The sequence below is a fragment of the Eurypyga helias genome, unplaced genomic scaffold, assembly GCF_000690775.1.
Source record: "Eurypyga helias isolate BGI_N326 unplaced genomic scaffold, ASM69077v1 scaffold2567, whole genome shotgun sequence".
Taxonomy (NCBI): domain Eukaryota; kingdom Metazoa; phylum Chordata; class Aves; order Eurypygiformes; family Eurypygidae; genus Eurypyga; species Eurypyga helias.
Genome location: NW_010262203.1, coordinates 77,413 through 100,405, shown reverse-complemented (window position 1 = coordinate 100,405; position 22,993 = coordinate 77,413). Strand labels below are relative to the sequence as shown.

General features: G+C 37.7%; 1 protein-coding gene across 1 annotated transcript in view; it reads left to right on the top strand.

The window, feature by feature from the left end:
* DOCK9 (dedicator of cytokinesis 9) overlaps nucleotides 1–22,993 on the top strand; it is a gene marked incomplete at its 3' end in the record, with an annotated part of 114,765 nt that overhangs the window by 14,709 nt on the left and 77,063 nt on the right. Inside the window, exons 2-6 of the mRNA XM_010155614.1 lie at nucleotides 6,398–6,514; nucleotides 14,828–14,917; nucleotides 16,583–16,665; nucleotides 17,726–17,795; nucleotides 21,716–21,811. Coding sequence (XP_010153916.1) covers nucleotides 6,398–6,514; nucleotides 14,828–14,917; nucleotides 16,583–16,665; nucleotides 17,726–17,795; nucleotides 21,716–21,811 — 456 coding nt within the window. The remainder of the gene's footprint in view (nucleotides 1–6,397; nucleotides 6,515–14,827; nucleotides 14,918–16,582; nucleotides 16,666–17,725; nucleotides 17,796–21,715; nucleotides 21,812–22,993) is intronic.

Sequence of the window (22,993 nt, the reverse complement as noted above, 5' to 3'; positions counted from 1 at the left end):
CTGCTGTTTTCAGTGCTGGTATGTTATGTACACGTGCTCTTTTCCTGTGATCTGAATTAGGTCGTGTCAGCTTTGCTGTTGAGGTTAACAAGCAAGAAGAGCCCATGGGAAAAGCATTTACGTTTTCAGGGTAGTGCTTCAAAACCTTACTTGGGATGAACTTCTGTTGTGCTAGCTGTGGTAGAAGTTACCAGATTAGTACACATGCTGTCCAGTTGCATTTTGGTACTGAGAAGTAGTAACTGCTTATCAAACCAGGTGATGCTTCTGGGGAGTTGGAACTTCTGGAGGGCCACATTTCTGCTTGGAAACAGACTGGAGGTATGGAATGTAAGACCCTCTGTGCAGCCGAGCATTGCCCAAGTCTGATTCTAGTGTTACCAGTTTCTGTGCTGATGAAGAGAACTTCATAGGAGATGGCATACTTACTTGTGTCTGGAGGTACAGCAAATCACAGAGGAGGCTAGCAATTAAACAACTTGAACCATATCCATATTAACAACCTCATGTAAATACTGGTAATACAAAAGGTTATCTTATCAGAATGTTTGAGCTCTGAAAAGTGTTCTTGAGTTTAAATGGACCTTGGCCATCAACAAAATACTTTTTATAAATAAAAGCACAATGCTTTGTTCTTTATATTGTCTTCACTGCGTGTTGGAAACCCCCACTCTTCTGTTACAGCCCCCTGAAGATTTGCGTGAACAACAGAACAAGAGTTTTCAGGCTTTCAGGTTAAATGGGGGGGTGGAAATGAAAAGGAAAAGTTAATTATTGTTGGGGTGTTTTTGTTTTGTTTGTGTAGTAAAACGTGGTTTGTTGGTTTTTTTTTTGTTTGTGGTTTTTTTTTTTTTTTTTTTAGAAACTGCAAAACCACCTGTATAACTAACTGCTCTTTCTGTGGCTCACTGTAGCACTTCTGGTCTGTTTATGCTGAGCGCAGGTGACTTAAGACATTTCATTCTTTCAGGTGTTAAAGACTCAAAAGTTTTAAATTTGTCAATGAAAGCATATTGTTGCTTAAATATATGCACAGTAGTGTGTTTTTGCATAAACCCATAGCATCTTATTCCCTCCCACTGCCCCCAAGTTTTACATCAGAAAGTTAACTATACCTAATAAAGTGGGTTATGAGTAATGTAATAGTTAAGAATAAGGTCTAGGATATATATAATTTTTTGAATGGATTTTAAGGTTGATTAAAAAAATAAACCGATGTGAGCAATTGATGTTGAGTTTATTGTGGCTGTGGAACAATAAGATACAGGGAGCTGCTTACCCATGTTTAGTATTAAATGGTCGTCTTTGTCCAAAGTGGCTTGCCGCAGACCACTGTCGAGAAATACATAACACCATATATTCATCAGTTCATGTGCTGTGTTGCCTGCTAGTGCTTGTAGCTCTGTTCTACTCTTTATAGGGACTTGTTAATGTGCTGGTGTATGTGCTAAATATGCTTTTATAAGGTAAATGATGTTTTGTAGCATGAGGCTAACAATACCCAGTGTGCTTAACCTGACCATCCCTTGTTCTGTGAGAAGGCAAGAGGAAAATAACATTTGTCTCAATTTCAACATATAAGAAAGAACATGCCGTATTGTTTTTTCTGTAATATATAGTGTAGACAATCATTGAACTCCTAATTTAAAAATGCTTTTATCTGATGGCTTTTGACATTGCTAGTCCAACTATACAAACTATATTCTGGCAGATTAAAATGGTTACCATGAGGGTATCATGACTGCTGTTTTGAATTGCTTTGTTTCTATACCTACAATATATATTGGCAAGAAATGAAGTGGTATGGCAGATACTTTGCTGGTTTATCTTCCTACAGATAGGGCATTGGCTAGCTCTAGTGCTGGACCCCATGAAGACCTGTGCTCTAAGCAGTTTCTTGGATTATGGAAATAAAAGTGCTGTTTGTTGCACGTTAATAGGAAAAAAGTTAAGCCTTGTTTGAAAGACTTTTAGTGTCTATAAACTTGATTTTGCAGTTTTGACTGGGCAAAGTTTTATCTATGTCAGCTGGTGCATAAATTGTGTTTAACACCACTGTACCTACCCAGCATCTTGTCTTTGTATTACATGAAATAGTAGACCAGCAGATTTTTTTTTTTCTTCCCCTGAAGAAGAGCTTGAGAGAGAATCTGCTTCCCTGCAGTGGTGTAGGGTTGGCTAAATGCCAATGTCAGTGAGCTGTTTATTGTTTTCTTTTTTTAATATCTGGTTCAAACTGATAAAACATCCTCTTCCTTTTGAATCTGACAAATTACTAAGAAAGGTATGAGTAATGCTTTGGAGAAACTTGGGGAAGCAAATTCTTCATGAATTTTTACAGAAATGGTATTTCTGCAAATCAGTTACTTTACTGAGTGAATATAAAAAGGTAGTGTGGTTTTTCTGGTACCACTACTTACCTCTGTGTCCCATTGACTTAGAGGAGAGGTGTATATTCAGGACCTCAGCTCCAGCAGCTTTAAATTCTAGAGGTCAGAGCTAGCTTTCTCCCAGTCTTCACCTATTACCTTCTCAAGAGAATTACCAGGGGGATGGATGTAGCTCTTCAGCACCTGGAAGAAATGGATGAAAATGATGATCATGTGCAGCACCACATAAAATCCATTACCAAGTTGAGGTGACAGCTTTCCCAAGCTAGCGGTTCATGGAATTGGTGCTGTGACCTATCTGCTTGCTAGCTCAGATAGTAGATGTCCTGATATGCCAATTTTCTGACTATATTGACCATGTATATGTTTATTCTTTCCTTTAAAAGTATTTCCAAATTGCATTTTAACTGTATTAAATTATGTGGCCTGAATTAATTTTTTCAAAGGGCATTTTGGAAATTGTGAGTCGCTCTGAAGCTTAGTAGCAGAATTAAAAAATGCTTTTGCAACAGGCTTTAACAGGAACAGGGTCTCGTGTTCTGTTTAGTAATCTGAATCTCTCCTGCTTCTGAAAGGATCCCATCAGCTACTATCTATTGGCAGTCATCAGATCAGCATTTCAGGGAGACAGTCTGGCTAGAAGCTCGCTGGTTGGGAGGAACCCTCTAAAGCCAGATCACCTCCTAATCTGGCTCAAAAGTTCTGGCTGGGTTTCTGGTACTAGTGTGGGAATGTTCAGGAACATGCCCTGAGAGAGATAGAAGGTCCTTCCAGTGACACCTCTCATGTCAATTAGTTTAGACAGATAGTGAAACCAGTATGTTAGCTGGCAGAAGAGGCTGTTGTACACACAACTCATGGTATTTTTTCCCTGCACATTTCTTGGACCCAATTGAATTTGGATTACTTTTTTTTTTGTTTTTCCTAAAAGTCGGTCATCCTGCACCACACCCCAATCAACCTGTCACTGCAGCACACTGCAGATCATTTCTCATGACAAACTCTTCAGAAGGAATGGTTGTGTGGTAAAGCCTGACTCGGCCGTAGTACCGTAGTTGTCCCTAAACCTTGTTCTGACGTAAGAGTATGTTGCACAAAAGCTCAAGCTCAGTGATTGACAGATGGGCGTCTTGCTTGCCTGGATAGGTGGAGACACGTTACTTTGAAAGTGGGAGAAAGGTGAGCGAAGGATGTCTTGCTTTCTGAATGATAAATGCTGTCACGTACTTCATTTACAGAGCAGTAAAGTTTAAAGGGCTCTCCATCCTCTGTGCTATCCTTGTCTCATGTGCTTAAGGAATAAAATTTATACTGGGCAGTTACTGCCTTGGTAAAGAGTTGGAGAGGGTAGGTGAAGTTGCTGGAATTTCTTTGGAATCAGAAGTGATAATGACAATCTGGCACGGTGGTGCTGCTCAACCTGAAATTTTGTGAAGGTGTAATTTGGTAGAAGCTGCATCTAGCGAATGTGTCAAAAAGCTGAGTGAAGAAGGTGCATCTGGCCTTTTGCATTCCAGGGCAGCTTTGAGTACACCATTTCAGGAGTTCGGGATTCATTGCACTAGTCTGAATACTCAAAGGCAAACGTAACAAAGTTTTTTTGCCACCATAATGTTTTGTGTAATTAGTACATGAGAGAAAAATGTAACTTTTCCTTATGTTGTGTTTACGTGCTTCTCTTACACTTTTCTGAGATAAATGGACTAAGCACTTCAGCTGCAGATGGGGGCCTGAACATAAACTTAAGCCTTTTCTGATGGACACTGGTGTTAGTTCTTGGCTTTGTGATTAGCCGTGTTCATGAATGAGAGGAGTAGATGTAGCAGCAGCTGTGATTGAGGTGCTAAGCTCTTAACATGTGTTGGGATGAACTGAACATACAGTGAACTGAACAGCCGTTTACAGTCTCCTCTGACGTGAAAGATGGCAAGCTCGACACAGTAACTTTCCACTGTGGCTCCCAGCTGTATGGTCTGTGCCGAGCATGTTGTTATATACCTTAAGAACTTTTACTAAGTCCTTCAAGCGTGATTGTAAATGGTAGCTGCTTTTGTTGACAAAGCTACATTTCATTCATCTTCTTTTGGTAGATTTATTTTCCAGATTTTGCTTTTTTTGTCCTTTTCAGCTGTTGTGCTCTGCTATGTTCTTGCATTTTTCTTAACAGTAAAACTGCTATGTGGTAGATATGAGGGAATCTCCAGTAACTTAGGAGTAGCCTGTGGACTAAGCCTGAGAACTTTGGTAACTTTCTCTGAGTAAAGCTTTCCTAATTTCTTGAAAAACATACCAGTTTGATTCACTTATGGATGAAGAAAACACCTGTAAGGTTTCTCAGGTATATTATTAACATACTAATGTTTAGTAGCAATTACTGCTAGACATAAAGGTAATTTTTGTGTAGTGCATCTGGAGTTTGAAAGGTTATTAACATAAGTTATACAAAAAACATATATAAATCTTATTTTGTCTTACTACCTATAATGGTGGCATAAGCTGGCCTTGCTGCTATTCTTATGTTTAATATACCTTACTTCAAAAATACTGTTCTTAAGAAAGGATAAATTGAAAGTCTCTTTTAATTGCTATTTGCAAAAAAAAGTAATTTTTTGTCTGATACTGTGATACACAATTTTAGTTGCAGAAAGAGCAAGCTTAGATTATAACTCCAGCGTTTGCATTGGTTTGCACACTCTGAGGCAGTGCTGCCTCATTGAGAGCTCCCTCTGAACTGGCTTTGCCATCTGACCACTTAACAGGCTGCGTGGCAGGGTGAAGGCTTTTCTCTGGTTGTGCACAGCCAACTGTAATGCCTTGACAGCAGAGATATAGCATTTAAAAGTTGAATCAATACTGTCATGGTTTAATCCCAGCTGGCAACTAAGCCCCGCACAGCTGCTGGCTCACTCCCCTCCCAGTGGGATGGGGGAGAAAATCACAAGGGTGAAAGTGAGAAAAAACCCATGTTTGAGAACAGTTTAAGAGGTAAACCAAAAGCCGTGCACACAGGCAAAGGAAAACAAGGAATTCATTCACCGCTTCCCATGGTCAGGCAGGTGTTCAGCCATCTTCAGGAAAGCAGGGCTCCATCATGCGTAACGGTTACTCGGGAAGACAAACACCATCACTCTGAACGTCCTACCCCTTCCTTTTTCTTCCCCCATCTGTATATGCTGAGCATGACGTCATATAGTATGGAATAGAATATCTCTTTGGTCAGTTGGGGTCAACTGTTCCAGCTGTGTCCCCTCCCAACTCCTTGTCCACCCCCAGCCCACTCGTGGGTGGGGTGGGGTGAGGGGCAGAGAAGGCCTTGACTCTGTGTCAGCACTGCTCAGCAACAGCTAAAACATCCCTGTGTTATCAACACTGATTCCAGCACAAATCCAAAACACAGCCCCATAGTAGTGGCTAGTATGAATAAATTTAAATCTACCGCAGCCAAAACCAGCACAAATGCATAGTAACTGGGGATAGCTATATATGCAAATAAGAAGAAGCAAATGGGCTATGGGAGTTTTGAAAAAACTTTAGAGAAGAAGGAATATCAATTAGCCTACCCCTAATAGTAGGTTACTACTGAAATAAAACAAAGTTCGATCTTAGCTTTGAATTAAGATTGTTTTAATTCCTGATAAACCCTGATCAGAGCTTTCTGGGCAGTACCAAGCTTTAATGTAAGAGATGTGTAATTTCTTTACAGTCTTTTTGCAGTGAAAATACAGACATGATTATTCTGATAAGCTCTGACTTAGTGTGTTTGTAAAAGTTTTTTCCTTCTGAGGCAAATAGCATGCGTGTCTCTGTAATTATCAGTTGCACTTATCCCTATGGTATAGTGTGACATAAAGTCTGTATTTTGAATGCTGTAAGGTTTTAGTGTAGAGGAAATTTCATTCTGCCAACTTTTATTTCATTCTGCCAACCTCTTAAAATGTGTCAACAATTGTAATTTTTCCTCAATATACCTGAGTTTATTTTCCTTTTTCTTTTTTTTTTCCCCATAGGCAAAACCAAAGCTCATAGAACCAATAGACTACGAAAATGTCATCGTTCAAAGGAAAACGCAGATTTTGAATGATGGTTTACGTGAAATGCTACTATTCCCTTATGATGACTTCCAGGTAATTTAATCCTCTCTTCCTCCTCCTCCTTGGTTTTTTTATAAGACGGATTTTTAGCAGTAGTAGTCATGAGATGATAACTTCCCATTTCTTTGGGGAAGTTTTTTCTTTGTTTTTTTTGGGGTTTGTTTGACTCTTTACAGAAAAAGTAATGTTTGCCATGAGTTCCTTTACGCTGCCTGATTTATTCTATCAGGTTACAGAAGAAGAAATAGCACAATTTCTTCATCTATTAAAATTATAAATTCCTCCTCTGTGATTCAGCAATTTTACTGCCTTTTGAAGTAAGGGATGACTCCCTCCCCCCCCATCCTCCTTGACAGTGTAGGACATGAACCTGTTCAAATGAAAGCTGTTACTGTCAGCTGTGTGTTACCAACCAAAATTGGGTTTTGGCAAAATAACCCCTGCATAACAGGACTCTGATTTGATTAAGCCAGACTTAACCAAGACATGTGATCATCTTCATTATATTACTATAAAATAACCATATTTATCTAAATAAATTGTTCATTTAAATATAATTTTTTGTATCTTGTTGTAGAGCCACTTAGGATAATGGCCAAACATCTTAAGAGATGGTGTAAATAGTGGGGAAAGTCTCTCTCACACATACCTGCAGTCAAAATGTCTGCCTGTGTTTGAAAAGTATGCAAGCATCTGAACTGTTGGTAAATTATCTACTTCTAGGGACTGTATCATAGTTAGATACCTTAGAATTGTTCTGTAAAAACCTACGTGAAAAGCTGAGCCCTTTATTGAGCCAAGTAGCTGAAGCTAAGTTTATGTTTAGCATGTGGAAAGTTGGTGATGAGTCGGTGTATTTCTGCAAAAGGCCATAAGAAGTCCCATAAATGACACGTGTTGAGTTTTCAGTGTTAATTCTCTCTGGCCTATTGAAGTATATACCTGAGAGCAACTAGACTCTGCTTTTAATGTAGTCTGTGTGCTTCAGTTTCACCAAGTCTTACATGAATAACTACTTGTAACTCTGCTTCCCACTCTGAGCTGAAGATGTTGGTTTTACCAAGCTACAGATGTTTAGGGAATAGTTTGGACATCATGTGTTCTCAGTCACATGTGAAAGTTTGAAGGACTGCAAGACTTCTTAGGGAAAAAAGAAGTGCTGCTGCTGCTGAACATTATCTACTGATAGTCGTGTTCAAATGCTAGATCACTCATGCTTACACCAGGTATTGGTTTTGGGACTGAAGACCTTAAGCAGGCTATACCACCTAGGCCCCCTTCTACAGTGTGGCTCTTCAGAATCGCAGATCAAGAGGAATCAAGGATACGTCTGCTGAATATACTCTCGACTAGTTCACTTACTGGGGGTCGTTCTGGTGAACAGCTTCAGATTATCAATGGAGAAGGAGCAAACCTGTCAAGAATGCGCTTAGGCATTTTGTTTGAGCAGTCTGTAGGATGTCTGAAGTCTTTCCCTGCTGTTTCAAGTGGCCTCTTTGGCTATTCTTAACCTCAGGCCTATAGGAATGAAGCTAGTCCATAACTCTCGGTCTCATCCTTTAAAGGGAATGGCGTAATTTTGGTCACAAACTGTCCTGCCTTTTGTCATCCTTCGTTTCGATTCTGTGGTCAGATGTTTGAGGCATTTATTAAAGTATGTGTCACATCAGAGGCTTTCTTTCAGATAGTCACAGTTTCGGAATATAGTCAGGTTTCCTGTTTCTTGATACCTCAGCAGTGTAATATCTGAACACATTTTCTGGATTTCCTCTATATAGTCTTCGGCAGAGTCTCGTTTTATACTTGATTGATGTGAAGAGTGGTTTGTACTATCTAACTTTATTATTATGCTATCAAACTTTTATTTCCTTCTAAGATTTGCTGTCACAAACGTACTCCAAATATTTTTATTGTGCCTGTAACTCTCCAATACTACTTTGAGCTATCTAGCTGCTTTTCAACAACGCAAGGCATTTAAATGTGTCATTCAGTGTGTATGGAAAATATTGCTGGGTCAGAGAACAGAAATCCCTTATGTGCTCAGTTTTTTTTCTTGCAAATTAAACCTTTTCACCCTGTGCAGTTTTCCATAATTGTATTTACATTTTTGAAACCATTAGTCTTGATATGGTTCTGAATAGAATTAGAATAATTTAAATAACAGCATATTTGCCATTCTGCTTCACATACTTTTTTTTTTTTTAATTCCTTTTTCCCAGTTTGTTGTGGTCACACAGTTTGTGGGCAGCTGTTGATAAGCCTCATCTCAAATGTTTGATACTGCCCTCACCTCCCACAAGATGAATTTAAAATGGTGGGCTAGAGTATTGTGAATTACCTGTGTACACATTTAGAACAGTTCATAGGTGGAAACTCCTACCATTGTCTAAAAACCTGTTTAAGCCATTTCCTCTTAAGAGCATTCAGTTTTTATTTTTATGAAGCTTTTCCTCTGCTTAGATTAAACTGATGGCAATCTAAAAAACACTTGCCTGAAAAGGAAGTCAAGCCCTGTTAATTTAGAAAAACATTAAGAGTTAAGGCGCTTTTGTTGCCAGTATGGCCCTAAAACTAGCTCTTAAAATATCACTGAAAACACTTCTACAATTTTCAGTAGACCACAAAAGCAGCTAAGTAGTTTCAGAGAGGCAGATGGGTACCGCTATTGAATTTGAGCTAGAGTTAAAATTATTTTGAAATTGGGATGCAAATATTTGTGATTAATTTGGATAACTTTTTTTTTTTTTCAGGTAATGCAATAATTCAATAGCTGTATTATTCATATAATCAGTAACAATACTTGCAGGAATTCAGAGGCAAATTTTTTGTAACAAACGTTTTAATGCCTTGTTCTGTAGTCATGGTCAGTGCCACGTTCGGTTTGTAACTCCTACTGCTTCGGGGAAGCTAGATATTAAATGACAACTGGTATGAATTGTTAGTCCATATCAGAACAGAAGGCAGCTGGCTGGCTTTTCTTTCTTTCTTCCGATGAAAGTCTCTCACCTAGAGAGGGAAAGAAAAAAACCAGGAAGCTGCCTTTTTCTGTTCAGCTGTGACTCTTCTCCCAACATGCTGTCAGAAGTAGCCCTCGGCTCAAACCTTTACCAGAGAAATATTAGAACAAGGATGGGATAGAAAATGCTCTGCTCTGGGAAAACTCATAAAGATTGAAGGATTTTCTAACTGATCTGCTTACATGAACCTTTGCAGTTTTGCACTTAAATGCATTTGGCATCATCTTAAACTTGGTTTGCTGAGGTTATGAATCCTGTTTTCTCTCCTGTTATGTATGTTTGGTAGCAGCTCATTTACTTGTCAGAAAAGCATCAGTTTTGTCCTGCTTCATGCTGATCTTCAAATCCAAATAATAATCAAATAATTCAAATCCAGACATATGATTTTTTTTTTCCTTTTGAGTTTCTACATTTTCCTTGATGCTATCATATCCAAATAATAGCAAGATTTGATTTTCTTAAGTTTCCAGAAGAGCTCTTTGTCAAGCAACTTTCTCTTTGCATATCAGGTCATGTTTTAATTTGCTATTTCCAGTATTGTTTCAGTTGCTTTTCATAAGCTCAAGTTCTGAGTTTGCTGCACTGAATTCACTAACTGGGTTATTCCCTAATGTGTTCTCATCAAATTAATCAGGGCAGTCATGTTGTGTTTAGAGATCCTTTTTACTGTTAACAGCACTGAGTTTGCTTTCATTCTTGGTAACTGGGCTGTCTAAACTTTCAGCACCTTTGTGCTTTGCAGTCTGTTCATTCCTAGCTGCTTTTTTGTCGTTGCTTTGTTTTCATTATGATACCCATATAATGTGTTTAAGATGATAGACCTGCTTTCCTGCTACCCATTGGAGCATCTCCTATTAATCCTCTTGCTACTCTCAATTACAGTGCTGTCAGTCATTCCAGGTTATACCTCTTCCAGACTCTTGCTGAGAAGAGAGTCTTCTCTTATATAACCTTGAATAGTCTTGTATCCAGTCTGGTGCCTCTTCATGGCTTCATCTTAATTACAATTATTGCAAGTCACCTGAATTTCAATAACTTACTCAATAACAAAATAGCTTAATAACTAAACAGCATTAGTTTGAAACCGACTGCCTTCATGGTTCACATTAAAATCATATGCTCAGTGACTGTGAAATTGGTGATGTTTACATTAAATGCATGCCAGGTAATTAATTAAAAGAAACCTTAACCCAGAACTATAGTAGTGATCACTTTGCAGTAAGACACCTTGTATTTAAATGCTTTTGTCTCAAAATACCTAACTTAGGAGTACTGCCTCCATTCCTTTAGGAGATATTTTTCCCAATACAGGGTAAGTTTACTTGTAGCAAATACAGTGTGGATACATTCCTAACAAATTAAGTTATCCCACTGTTATTTTCAAGGCATTTTGGTGCCTAGCTTAGACATTGTTTCACCTTTGTTACTTTTGGTTTGGAGCCACACAAATTTAACACGCTTTCCCTTAAAGCTCTTGGCTTTTAGTTAATGTGATATAAGTAACTCTGAAAATAGATATTATGCCAACTTTGCAGAAATGAAAGTAAACCCAGGTCATTCTACAAGAAAACTCATCTTGAGTGCAAGTAACAAGCAAATAAGAAATGGTCAAGTAATGTCCTAGTTTTAGAGAGCACAAAGTAAACTGGTCAAAATACAGTAACTCATTTTGAAATATTTGAAGAAATTTCACTGACTTTATTTTCTTTTAAAATCTGTTTTGTGTTTTTCCTTGAGCCTTAAACCAACTACTCTAAACCAAGCCTTCAGTTTAGTTTGGAAATTACCTTATAATACAGCTTCTGACACTTCCTATGCAACAAACGAGTCTGTTCTGGCATGTAGTAGCTTTAAAGGCATGGTCTAACACAGAGTAGGCCATCTTTTCCATCGACTCTTTTAAAACGATTTTTGTCACTACTTCTTGTATTTGCCTCTGTGTAACGTCATCTGAAGTGAGGATGGCCTGGGTATGAGACTGAATTGAAACCTTGCACTTTTCTCCCCATTTTTCCTGTGTTTTGCGTAGTCCCTATTTTATCAGTAAGATACAGGACTTTTATGTATAACCAATGGAGATTGTTCATATACACTTGTCCACTGTTGTGGCTTTTGCTTTTATTCCCAATATTTTGAATAATCAACTGTTAATTCAAACACCCTAAAGGGATGAGGGGGGGAGTGGTTTTGGGGGAAAATATAATTAGCTCATGTTCAACACCCAACACTGGAAAGAGAGGACAAAAAGGAAAAAATAATTTTTAAAGCAGGTATTGGTAGTGAATATGTGTTGTCAGCAGCAATATTTTGTAGTTTCTCTGTTCGCTGTAGCTGCTGAGACTTGCATAGAATAAGAGTACTGTCACTAGGTGGACAGTGTCGAATTTAAAGAGCAGAAGAGAACATTATCAGATGACGCACACTGCTTGAATACTTACAAAGTGGTGAGAAAAATAGGAAATGCCCTTGTTAAAAATGCAGGAGGGAGAAAGGCAAAAGCTAAGGAATGACAAACTGAAATGGACAGGTCTGCAGAGAGGTCAAATGCGCTTGAGGAATCTTGTGTGTTGGCTGGCTTCTGTGTCTCATGTACATCTACTATACTCCTTTCCTCTCAAATACTGGCATGTGGACTTTTGCTCAGTAGAATGGCTGAGGAAGATACCTTTCTACAAAAGGCAAAATGCTGGAAATCTAAGGCCTACCATTAGTTTTTGCTATAGAAATATAGGGGTTGGCTCCTTATTTTCCAAAATGAAACAAATATTTTTGAGAAGTACTTCGTGTGTGATTTGGTTTGTTTTTCTTTTCTTTCGATTAAATATTTTTATATGAAAAATTTGCACATGCTTATTTTTCAGCTTGATAGAACTAAAGACTTGATTTTGTTGATTCATACTTGGCAGCGTTGACTTTTGTATGAATTGTGACCGGGAAAAGGCCCACCATAGCCCCACACATTCATTAATTTTAAATATTTGTGTGCGCTATGCTAAGACACCTCACTAAAAAATACTTGGCTGTCTTCTGGCAGTTCATTAATGCCACAAAAAGCATGTTTGCCTTAAGAACCCTGGCCATCTTGCTATCGCTTTGCCCTGAAAGCACACGGAAGTGGGACTAGGATGATTCAGAAAATTGCATGCCAGATTTTAACACCAGTAAAACATTTTTTTTTTTTCAACCTCAGAAACAGAACCATTTGCTAAAACTGTCAAGAACATGAAAACACTTTCTAGCCCAAGATAAGTAAAATGGGAAATCTAACTTCACGCTGGTTTTTACATTCCCAAATCTTGTGTAATGCTAAGTAGCACTAGCAAAACAATCTTGTGACAGAAAGAGTTTGAAAATCTTAAACTGTCCGTCATGGTCTGTGCTGTTTGTTGCCAGATTCACTATCCGTATTCCGTCAGGTGCTGAGTAGCGCGTCCTCCTTCGCAGTGAGACTTGGTGAAATGTGCTTTCTGCTGTGGCCTTCTCTGAAACCTCAGCACATGGTGCTAATATCCTAAATCCCTGAGACTCACTCAGCAAGCAGTATCAGTAAAAGTCTCTGAATTGTGTGCCTCAGTAGTGCGTGTGCATCCTGTTTAGTGTTAAAAGCTGTTTTCTTCATAGAAGATTAAAGAACCTTTCAATTACTGTGCTGTCAAACAGTAATTGAAAGGTTTTTTTTATCTTCTTTGAGAGCATGAGACACTCTTCCCAGTGCTGCCATAAATCAAATTGGAACTCAAACTCAGAGTTGAAACATTTCACTTGTATGGAACAGTTCAACCAACGTAGCTGTGAAGAAAGTTTCTAGAAAAGACAATCCTTCCTTCCTAGTTTTTCTTTTGTAATACGCTGTATATGTATGTGCGTGCTTGCATTTTAAAATACTGTGCTGTTGCTTTAGTACTTGTTTTTAGGAATTTGCTCTGAATCAAAAGCATTTCGATTTGTATTTCCTGGCTCTGATGAACTCCTGCAGCTGATGGATGAGCTGAGAAAGAGCTGGCATGCCTTAACACAATTACTAACACGGAGAAAATCGGCAAATTAAATTCTTCTGTTTTGTCACTCTTCTTGCTACAGTACTGAGATAAAAATCTTTTTATATGTGAAAGACTAGGAAAAAAACTATTGTACTGATAATTGTGTAGCAGGATAACAGGAGCAGATGTTCTAGCAGGAAGTGCTGCTAGTTCAGTTTTATGGAGTTCCACTGTAGTCGTAGGACTCTAGGACTAGAGTTCATGGCTTACCCATGAGAAGTGCCTGGAAAGATGACACCCTAGTCTCTGGGCTCTTTTTTAAATAATAACTTAAAACCCCCCACCATAGTCTACTTGCATGCTTATAGAAAATATGTTGTATATCATATACTATGTATATATTGTATAAAATATAAATAAATTCCTATCAAATATCAGACTATTTCAGGCTGAAAATGGGATCTATGTGTTCTGGCCTTTAGGGCTTACAGTGTAGCTTAATACCCTCAATCTTTCTTGCCATAGCTTGTGAAAACAAATACTTTAAACTCAATATGGTTTGAAATAAGGAATATGTTTCTTAAATGCTGTTAGCATATGAATGAGTTACCTTCTTGCCAGTTAGTTTTTTAAAAACTGTATTTTGTAAGATTTATTGGTCCCATGAAATTTCTGGTTTTGTGGTTTTTCGTTTTAATGCCTCCCCGCTTCTCCCACCCAGGCAGTTAACATTGTTGCTTTTCAGCAGGGTTCTGGACTCAATGAATGACTTGACCATGAGTATAGGATAATTTTCTTTTTTTCTTTAAGTCTTTACTGTACTTGAATATTGTAATGTTAAATACTGTTCCCACATAATGGGGCAAGGCTTTGGTAATGACAGAAATAATCACCTTACACATCAAACTCTTAACAGAGATGAGGTAATGTACTTGTGTATCCTTCTGCTTTTTGACCGTTAATATGTGGAGTTTTTTTTCTTTTCACGTTTTTCTGATCCTTCCTGGTGCTGCAGTGTGTGGAGTATAGCCAACAGGTGAGGGATCACAACCCCCTTGCAGGTCTAGGCTATGCGAACTCTTGTCCATCTCTGATAACCTAAGCTGTGAGATACTTTTCCACATGGTGCAGAATAATTTCTGTTGCTGTGTAGTTAGCTTCATTAGTGGTCCAGAAGATTGCTTTGAATGAAAGCAAATGCTCATTAATTGGCTATTCTGAAACAGTGCTTTCGCAGGATGGTTTCTGCTGAGCTTCTGTCTTACAGTAGTTGTCTAATTGAGTGTTGCCATAATGTGTCATTTTTCCTTTAATTGCAAGTTTCATTTATTGTTTTTATTGTTTATCAGACAGCGTTATTGAAACGGCAGAGTCGATACATCCGTTCAACAGTTCCTGAAAATGCAGAGAAGGAAGCTCAAAGCTTATTTGTAACTGAGGTAATATTGGAATTGCATGTGGTGGTGTGTAATAGCAGTATTATACCTGAATTGTTTGTTTCTTTTTCATTTACCTTTTAAAAAAACAAGAAAGAGACCTCTGAAAAGAATTATTAAATATTTACTGCCTTTTACTTGTCAATGATTTCAAGGGAAAATTTCTGGGAAAACCTAGTATTTTTTCCATTGGTGTCTGGAAAAGGAGGATTACAGGATAACTTTTACAATTGGCTTTTGCAGATGCTTCTCCTCTACCTTCTCTATGCTTCTGTCATTCCCAGATGAACATGAGTGATTTCCATATGTAATACTAGGGACAATAGTAAATCTGAAGGAGTCCATGTTACTTGTTTTTCCTGATAAAGTGGTTGACACCAGTCATTCTTAGTTTGTTCATAATAATCTTGTACAGTGTACTGGAACAGAGATACTTACAGCTGTAACACTTGTAGAGGCCAAAATTCATTATGGCTGCTGAGTTTGTATGTAGAAAAAGAGATCCTTAAACCTGAAGTTTCTCATACCTGCGTGCTTATGTTGACGTTCCCTTGATTCTGATTGTAATGTTGCATTTCATTTGGTGTCTTGTTGAAGCCTTTCACAAATGAAAGGTTTAAAATTTTTGCCTTTTTTATATTATCTACTGGTATACTTTTTAAGCTCATATTTTAACATCTGAAATAAGTAAATGCCTTTTCTAATTCCAAGAAAACTGAAGGAGCTCCAAATAGCTGAATTTACCTCAAACCTCAAAGTGTTTTCTCCACAGTTATATGTACCCTTAATACCCAACCTAAACAGCTCTTAGATAATTTTGAAGAAGATAGACAGAGAGGGAGCAGTGTTATAGGTAATTCATTAAGTTTAATGAGTTTCTGCAGAAACAATTGCTTGGCAAGTATTAACTTTGTGTTTTGAAATATAGAAAAAATATTTATGAATTATTAGATGCTACGTTTGTGTACATGTAAGTCTATTCATGTAACACATAAAATCTTGTACCGTATGGTTTCTGGCAACAGATTTTGCCAGGTTTATGTTGCTTCAGTCAAAGCCAAGATAAATCAGTACTTTTATGTTGTAGCAATATGGGTGGAGTAAAACAGTATTTCCTGTGATCTAGGCCAGAGCTTAATGACATAATAGCTTTTCAACAGCTGGAAGCACGTAGCTTAAACTTAAATATGAAGTTAATCACACTAGAAACAAATTTAAGGAGAAGATATATGTGGGTTGTGTTGTTTTTTTTTTTTTTTTTAGTTTCTCCATATCTGTATGTGCGAAATAGAATAGTCAATTTTAACAATGCACCTGTATATTCGTGCTGAGTTTTCTAAAGGCTTAGTCATGTTTTCAGCTGCAGCAGAATGCTGCTTTAACTCGTCAGTCAATTGAAAATGGTTAATCCAGACGCTCTGTGTATTCACCTTTTTCTGGTTTTATGATACACATCTAGCAGATGATAACGTCCTGTTGAAACACATTACTTGTAAAAAGCTGTATTGCACTATATTGCAAAAGGAGGAAAGCATACAGAATGCTCATAGAGATCGACATGTAACCATAGTAGCTCATAAACAGCTGTATCTTAAGAGGTTTTTGTGTGTGTCTCAGGAATGCTGTTAATTTTCAGTTAATATTGATGTTTGTTTTTCATTAAAACAGTGCATCAAAACCTACAATTCAGACTGGCATGTTGTTAACTATAGATTTGAAGATTACTCGGGAGAGTTTCGGCAGCTTCCAACGTAAGTATGTTATTAGTGGTATAATAAAGAACTTGAATTTGTGAAGGAACCAAACTCTATTTTATATAAATGTGTTAATACATGTAATATGTAACTTGAAATATGCCATGTCAAACGTTTAACAGTTAGTAGAGATGGTAGATTTCTTGGATGGAACTTCTATTGCTGAATTTGAAGGTATAAAACCTTGTTAAACCATTTTCTGGAAAGATGCCGTAATAAAACTGCCTTATTAATAGGCAGGTCAAAACAAGAACTTACATTCATTGACAGTGTGAATGTAAGCATTGTAAATAAAACAGGCTAATGTTTATATGAAAGTAAAATGGCAATATTCTGGTTTTGTAGCTTCAAAGGCAGCTTTTGGAACTCCTTTTAGGAGCTTAGGGATTAGAACATAACTGAGATGGTTAGAGCAAGTGTTTGAACTAGTGCAGATTTTCACAGGATGATTCAAAGCAAAAGCCTCATCCACATCTATTACAGACTTTCTAAAATATCTGCTACAGAAATCTTTTCCAACTTTTTCAGTATCTGAGAGTGGCTGAATACTCTGAATCCCACAACTCTTGAAGATCTGTGTCTTCCCTACCTACTCACCTGCTTTTAACAGTTCAGCAATAGCTTGCTTTTCCTGTGAAAAGTTCTGGTTTAGTCGCAGGTTTTGTAAAAGTCCTGCTTTTCACTTGCCCTGAACAGAAACCATGCTAGTCAATAGGAATATAAATAAACTCATTGTCCTAAAAGGAGCCTGTCGTTACATGTGTGAATTCTTGCTCCCAAAGTATTAGGAGTGCAGTGAATGAGAAAGCATTGGTTCTCTGCAGTCATATGTAAGGACAGTGACAAGTGGAAGAAAGGGAAGTCTGTGGTCAGATGTGGAAATCAGGAAAATTGCTGGATAAGAAATACATTTGATGAAAAATACATGTTTTTACTCAGTTATTCCTGTGCTTTTTTTCTCTTCAGTTAGGAAAATAATATCTTTATTTTTGCAGCTATAAAATATGCAACTAATCACAAAATTTCTAGTATTTTAGAAACTTCTTTTGTTTCACAGTAAAGGGACGAAATCTGAGAAGCTTCCAGTTCATTTATATGAGGTGGATGAAGAAGCAGATAAAGATGAGGTGAGATAACAGCAATTCCTTACTTTCTGTTGCTTTCAGTAAAGAATGTTGGATCAGGAGAGGTTTCAAGTTGGGGTAAATGTTGAAGTCAGCAAATGAAAACAGAGATTAGCTTGATCAGCCTGATTGGGAAAACAACATAGCTATTTTACCTATCTCCTTTCAATTAGCCTTGTACTCCTGAGATCTGTCACATGAGTAGAACAAGTTTTGACAGATGGTGAGATTGAAGTTCTAATACTTGGTGATGTATAATCCTTCAGCTTTCATAAAAATCTCTCTTGTCTTACACTGTTTCTGTATAGACAGGCACACAGAGAAATACTTTATGCAGTTTAATCACAGAGTCAAGCACAATCATAGGTGGATCTGTTCCAACATGACAGTACACATGCTTACTCATGCATGGTAGTATAGCATGCAGTGTGATCTAAAATTAGTTTGTCATAAATTTGAGTATAGGATAAGACCTCAGGTCATAGAAAGAAAAGCTAGAAAAATTGACTAAAACTCTTAATGTTGTTGTTTTTTTTTGTCATTGGTTTAGGGAAATCAGAGATCTGTAGTCTCAAGGAATTTTCAAGTGTTTCAAATGTCAGAAACTTTTTTCAGTAACTGCTTCTGTTATGTGATTTATTTAATTTTTACCACACCCTGTTTCAAAACACAGTGTTTAAATGCCAATGTTTTCTGACAAGTACTTGAACTCTTGCATACCAGGAAAGAATTAAACTAAAAATTTTTTTTTTTTTTGGCTTTTACCCTTTGGCAATTACTTTGCTTCTAAATTCCTTGTATTCAGAACGGCTTCATATGAAATAGAAGCAGTTTGTTCCAAGTTTTCCTGGATTAAATGTGGAAAAAAGTCCAGGGAGGGCATCTGTATAGGTGGATTCCTGGACAGGTAGTCTTGGGATGCTTTTCTCCAGCGCTGCTATTAATCTGCACTGTGATGTTTGGACAAATAATTACATGCATCTATATCCAAATTTTGTTATATGTAAGGTGGGAATAATTATATTGTATATTGTACTGAAAGTAAAAAGCCTTGGCATTATTTACTGTGGTAATATCTCTGGCTACAGAAATGTTTTAGAAAACAGTGAGTTAAACATGAAGAAATTAAATGGAGATATAATTGTCTGTGATGGTTACTAGGAAAAATACTTACAGCTAGAGTTAGCTAAACACTGAAAAACTATAGCTTGGCTGTTATCAGGTGGTGTGTTTTGTACTGGGAAGTGTAGAGGACTTCCTGTTTCCTTCTACTCAGTTTCCTGTTAGAGCAGGCAGGAATGTCATACCTCTTTCAGAGGTAGTCACTGGAGAAGAGGTCTGCTACCTTTTGTTGAGGAACTTTAAACTATAAACACAAGGAAAAAAGCGTGCTGGGAAGAAAAGGGAGCTTAATGGGTGTAGGGTGGGCGACACACCATAAATACTTCCCTCAAGGGAAGAATTAATGCAAGAGACTTTTCATTAAAACAGCACCATTTTTGTATGCCAAAAAACGTATATGCAAACCTTAGGTTAAAACTTGTTTGGTGTTCTTTTTGTTTTACTTTTGTTTAAGGTTTATTTTTAAGAAAGCAAGTTTATTAAGAGAATGATAGAAAACAAAAAGCTGCAAGTGATTAAAAATTTGAGGAGAAACAGACAAAGATTAAACTAACCTTGGACCGTTAAACAGGAGAGACTTATCTTTCCAAAATTCATTTGGACTATCAGGTTGATGTTTGTAAATGGAATTTTTAAATTAGCCTGGAGTATGGGATCAAGATAAAGAATTGTTTTTGTTGAAACAGTTGCTGTTGAAGTAAACTTTGGAGCCGAGTTTGTGGGAAAGATCATTAAAAAACAGTGAAACGCAGTGTGCAGCAGTAATAATAAAAATGAGGAAATTTACTTACCAGTTGGAAACAGGAAGTATGTTTTCTGTGTATAAGTCATGTGTTAACGACTGGGTTCTGGGTTCCATTGTGTTAACAGGTGGTCAGCTGGAAAGATTCGGTAGCTTTTTGGCTCTGAAGGCAGGAATCCTGCCTGATGGAAAGAAGTGTAACTAGAGAGGTCTAAATGACAGTCAAATTTACTGTTAGGAAACACGCGGTTCAACGCAGTTGGGAAACTGCGCAGTTCAGAGACTCAGAACTGGAATAAGAGTCTTAGAGCTCTATGTTAATCGTTGTTAGCAGGAGTAATGAAGGAATTCTTGTCATGTCACGTAGTCCTATGTAAGGTTTGTGAAATTACAGAAAAGCGTTGGTGGTTCTGTACAAAGTTTTGATGATAACTCATCAACTCATCATTTCAGACTTCTAAGAGTGGGTTTAAACTATCCTTTCCTTGGGGTTAACTTCTACCAGCAGCAGTGCAGAATCATAGTGGGAAACCCAATGTTTTAAATTGTTGTCTCTGTATCTTGTCTGTTGTACAAGGAAAATGGTTATCTAGGTAATAGAACAGGAGTGAGGACTTATGATTTGAAAATATGAAACAGGTAGGCTGTATTTGCTTGGACAGTGAGACTCACTGGGGCATGTGATAACTTGAGTGTCTCTGGTCTATGCTTCTGGGGAATTATGTCTGATATAAGGGTTCTGATAGTTGATGACCATGTCATCCTTTCTGTACCTAATTTCTATAATATCAAGCTGACTAGAGTTTTTGAAGGAACAGACTAATCTTTTGCCTTCTGCTTGCAGTTTTTTGGAAGTTGGCATGTGCATATGTAAGCTAGACAGACTAAGCTGTAAATTAATTAACTAGTTAATTCTTACAGAATATTCCTTAATTTAGTTCTGGAAACTTAATCATATTATTCCAAGATTTGGAATTAAAAAAAGTAGCTGAGGCACTTGAGGAAATTTTTGTATTTTTTGTTCTCAACTAGATGCTCAGCTCATTCTGAATGTTTATTGTAATAATTTATCAGGAGTATTTCTCCTCTAGATCGTTGAAAATTTTCCTACACATCTCTGATTAATATTTTTGTTAAGTCAAAATGGGTTACCTCATCTGGAAACCATAGTCAAGTCTGCTTGGTGCAGCTCTAAAAGATTACTGGAACTGGTGATTTAATATTCTGTGACAATTTTAAATCTGTCATCATTTTGATCAGTTTTGGTGGTAGAGTACCACGTTTTGGTAGTTGCTAACATTTTATGGATTTTGACGTAGTTACTAAGTACATCAGCTGGCAGATGGAAGAGGCATACTGGCAGTGGGTGTGCTGCTGTCTGATGCTTGCATTGCTTCTGCTGTTTGGAACCTTGCCATTACTGCCAAGTTTGGTCGTCTTCTCTTTAGAAAGCTTTGATTTTGCTCTGTAAAAGGGCAAATCCAATTCAAGAATTCAAGACTTAGTTCTCTGTAAATTCTGTAAGTAGTGTTTTTGAAGTAATATATATAAAGCAAAAATGGTTTGAGAAATCTCAATTGAAGTTCTGGATAAGCATAAGTTCACACTGATCTTATTGGTAATAGAAATTGGTAAAACTTCTTGCACTGGAGGATTGGAATATAGGAAAAAGCTTACAGAGTAAATACTTTGAATTTTTCCCTCTTTCCCCTATTTCAGTGGGTTTTATTTTGATTAATATTTAACTATCGATAAGTCTGATCATCCTTCTGACCATAGACAAAGCCTATATATGTGCCCAGGTTAAACCACGCCAGTTACCTATCAGAAGTTAGATGAGGTCAGGCTCATACCTCATATTTTATTCAAATAAAATAATCAGAATTAGAAAGCTGTAGAACTTTGGCAGGGTCTGAGAGTCCTTTATTATCATTACATTATGAGCCTAGCTATTCTATCTTTTAAAAATTACTTCTAAAATTTTCAATAAATATAACAGTTTGAGATTGTGATGCAAAACTTCATGTTTTTTTTCTTTCCTGTCTCTCTTCGTCACTAGGATGCAGCATCTCTTGGGTCTCAGAAGGGTGGAATAACAAAACAAGGATGGCTGTACAAAGGCAACATGAATAGTGCAATCAGTGTGACCATGAGAGTAAGTTTAAGAATGCTTTATGCATGATAAAAACTGAACACCAATGTTAAAGTATCACTGTGCCTTTGAGACATCAATTAGTATGTGGCTTACTTCTAAAAAAAAAAAAAAAAACCAATGAGATGAAAGAGGGGAGTTTATATGTAATTTATAGCTGTGAAATCTTACTTTCCTGTCTACGTATTCTTACTTTTCTTACTACTTACTACTCTGATTCTATTTAAATGAGGAAAAATCCATTAAAAATCCAGCATGTGGTCCAGTGTTTTAAATAATTTTCTTAACCAGACCATGGTGTGTTATTAATAGAAAAGTCACTATGAGGACACTATGAGGAGGCAATATGTACTGCCTCTTTATTTAGGAAGAAACTTAAGTTACTTTTGCAGTTATAATAAATATCTATGATGTATAATCATAATCATATAATCATGGAAGGGTTTGGGTTGGAAGAGACCTTAAACAACATCTAGTTCAAACCCCTCTGCCATGGGCAGGGACACCTTCCACTAGACCAGGTTGCTCAAAGCCTCATCCAGCCTGGCCTTGAACACTTCCAGGGATGGGGCATCCACAGCTTCTCTGAGTAACCTGTTCCAGTGCCTCACCACCCTCTCCGGGAAGAATTTCTTCCTGATATCTAATCTAAACCTCCCCACTTTCAATTTAACCCGTTACCCCTTGTCCTGTCACTACAGGCCCTTGTAAAAAGTCCCCCCCAGCTTCCTGGTAGCCCCTTCAGGTACTGGAAGGTGCTATAAGGTCTCCCCGGAGCCTTCTCGTCTCCAGGCTGAACAAGCCCAACTCTCTCAGCCTGTCCCCATAGCAGAGGAGCTCCAGCCCTCTGAGCATCTTCGTGGCCTCCTCTGGACTCTCTCCAACTGTTCCATATATACAGGCCCTTGTAAAAAGTCCCCCCCAGCTTCCTGGTAGCCCCTTCAGGTACTGGAAGGTGCTATAAGGTCTCCCCGGAGCCTTCTCGTCTCCAGGCTGAACAAGCCCAACTCTCTCAGCCTGTCCCCATAGCAGAGGAGCTCCAGCCCTCTGAGCATCTTCGTGGCCTCCTCTGGACTCTCTCCAACTGTTCCATATACTTCTGATGTTCAGGGCTCCACAGCTGGACACAGCACTTCAGGTGGGGTCTCACCAGAGCAGAGTAGAGGGGCAGAATCCCCTCCCTCG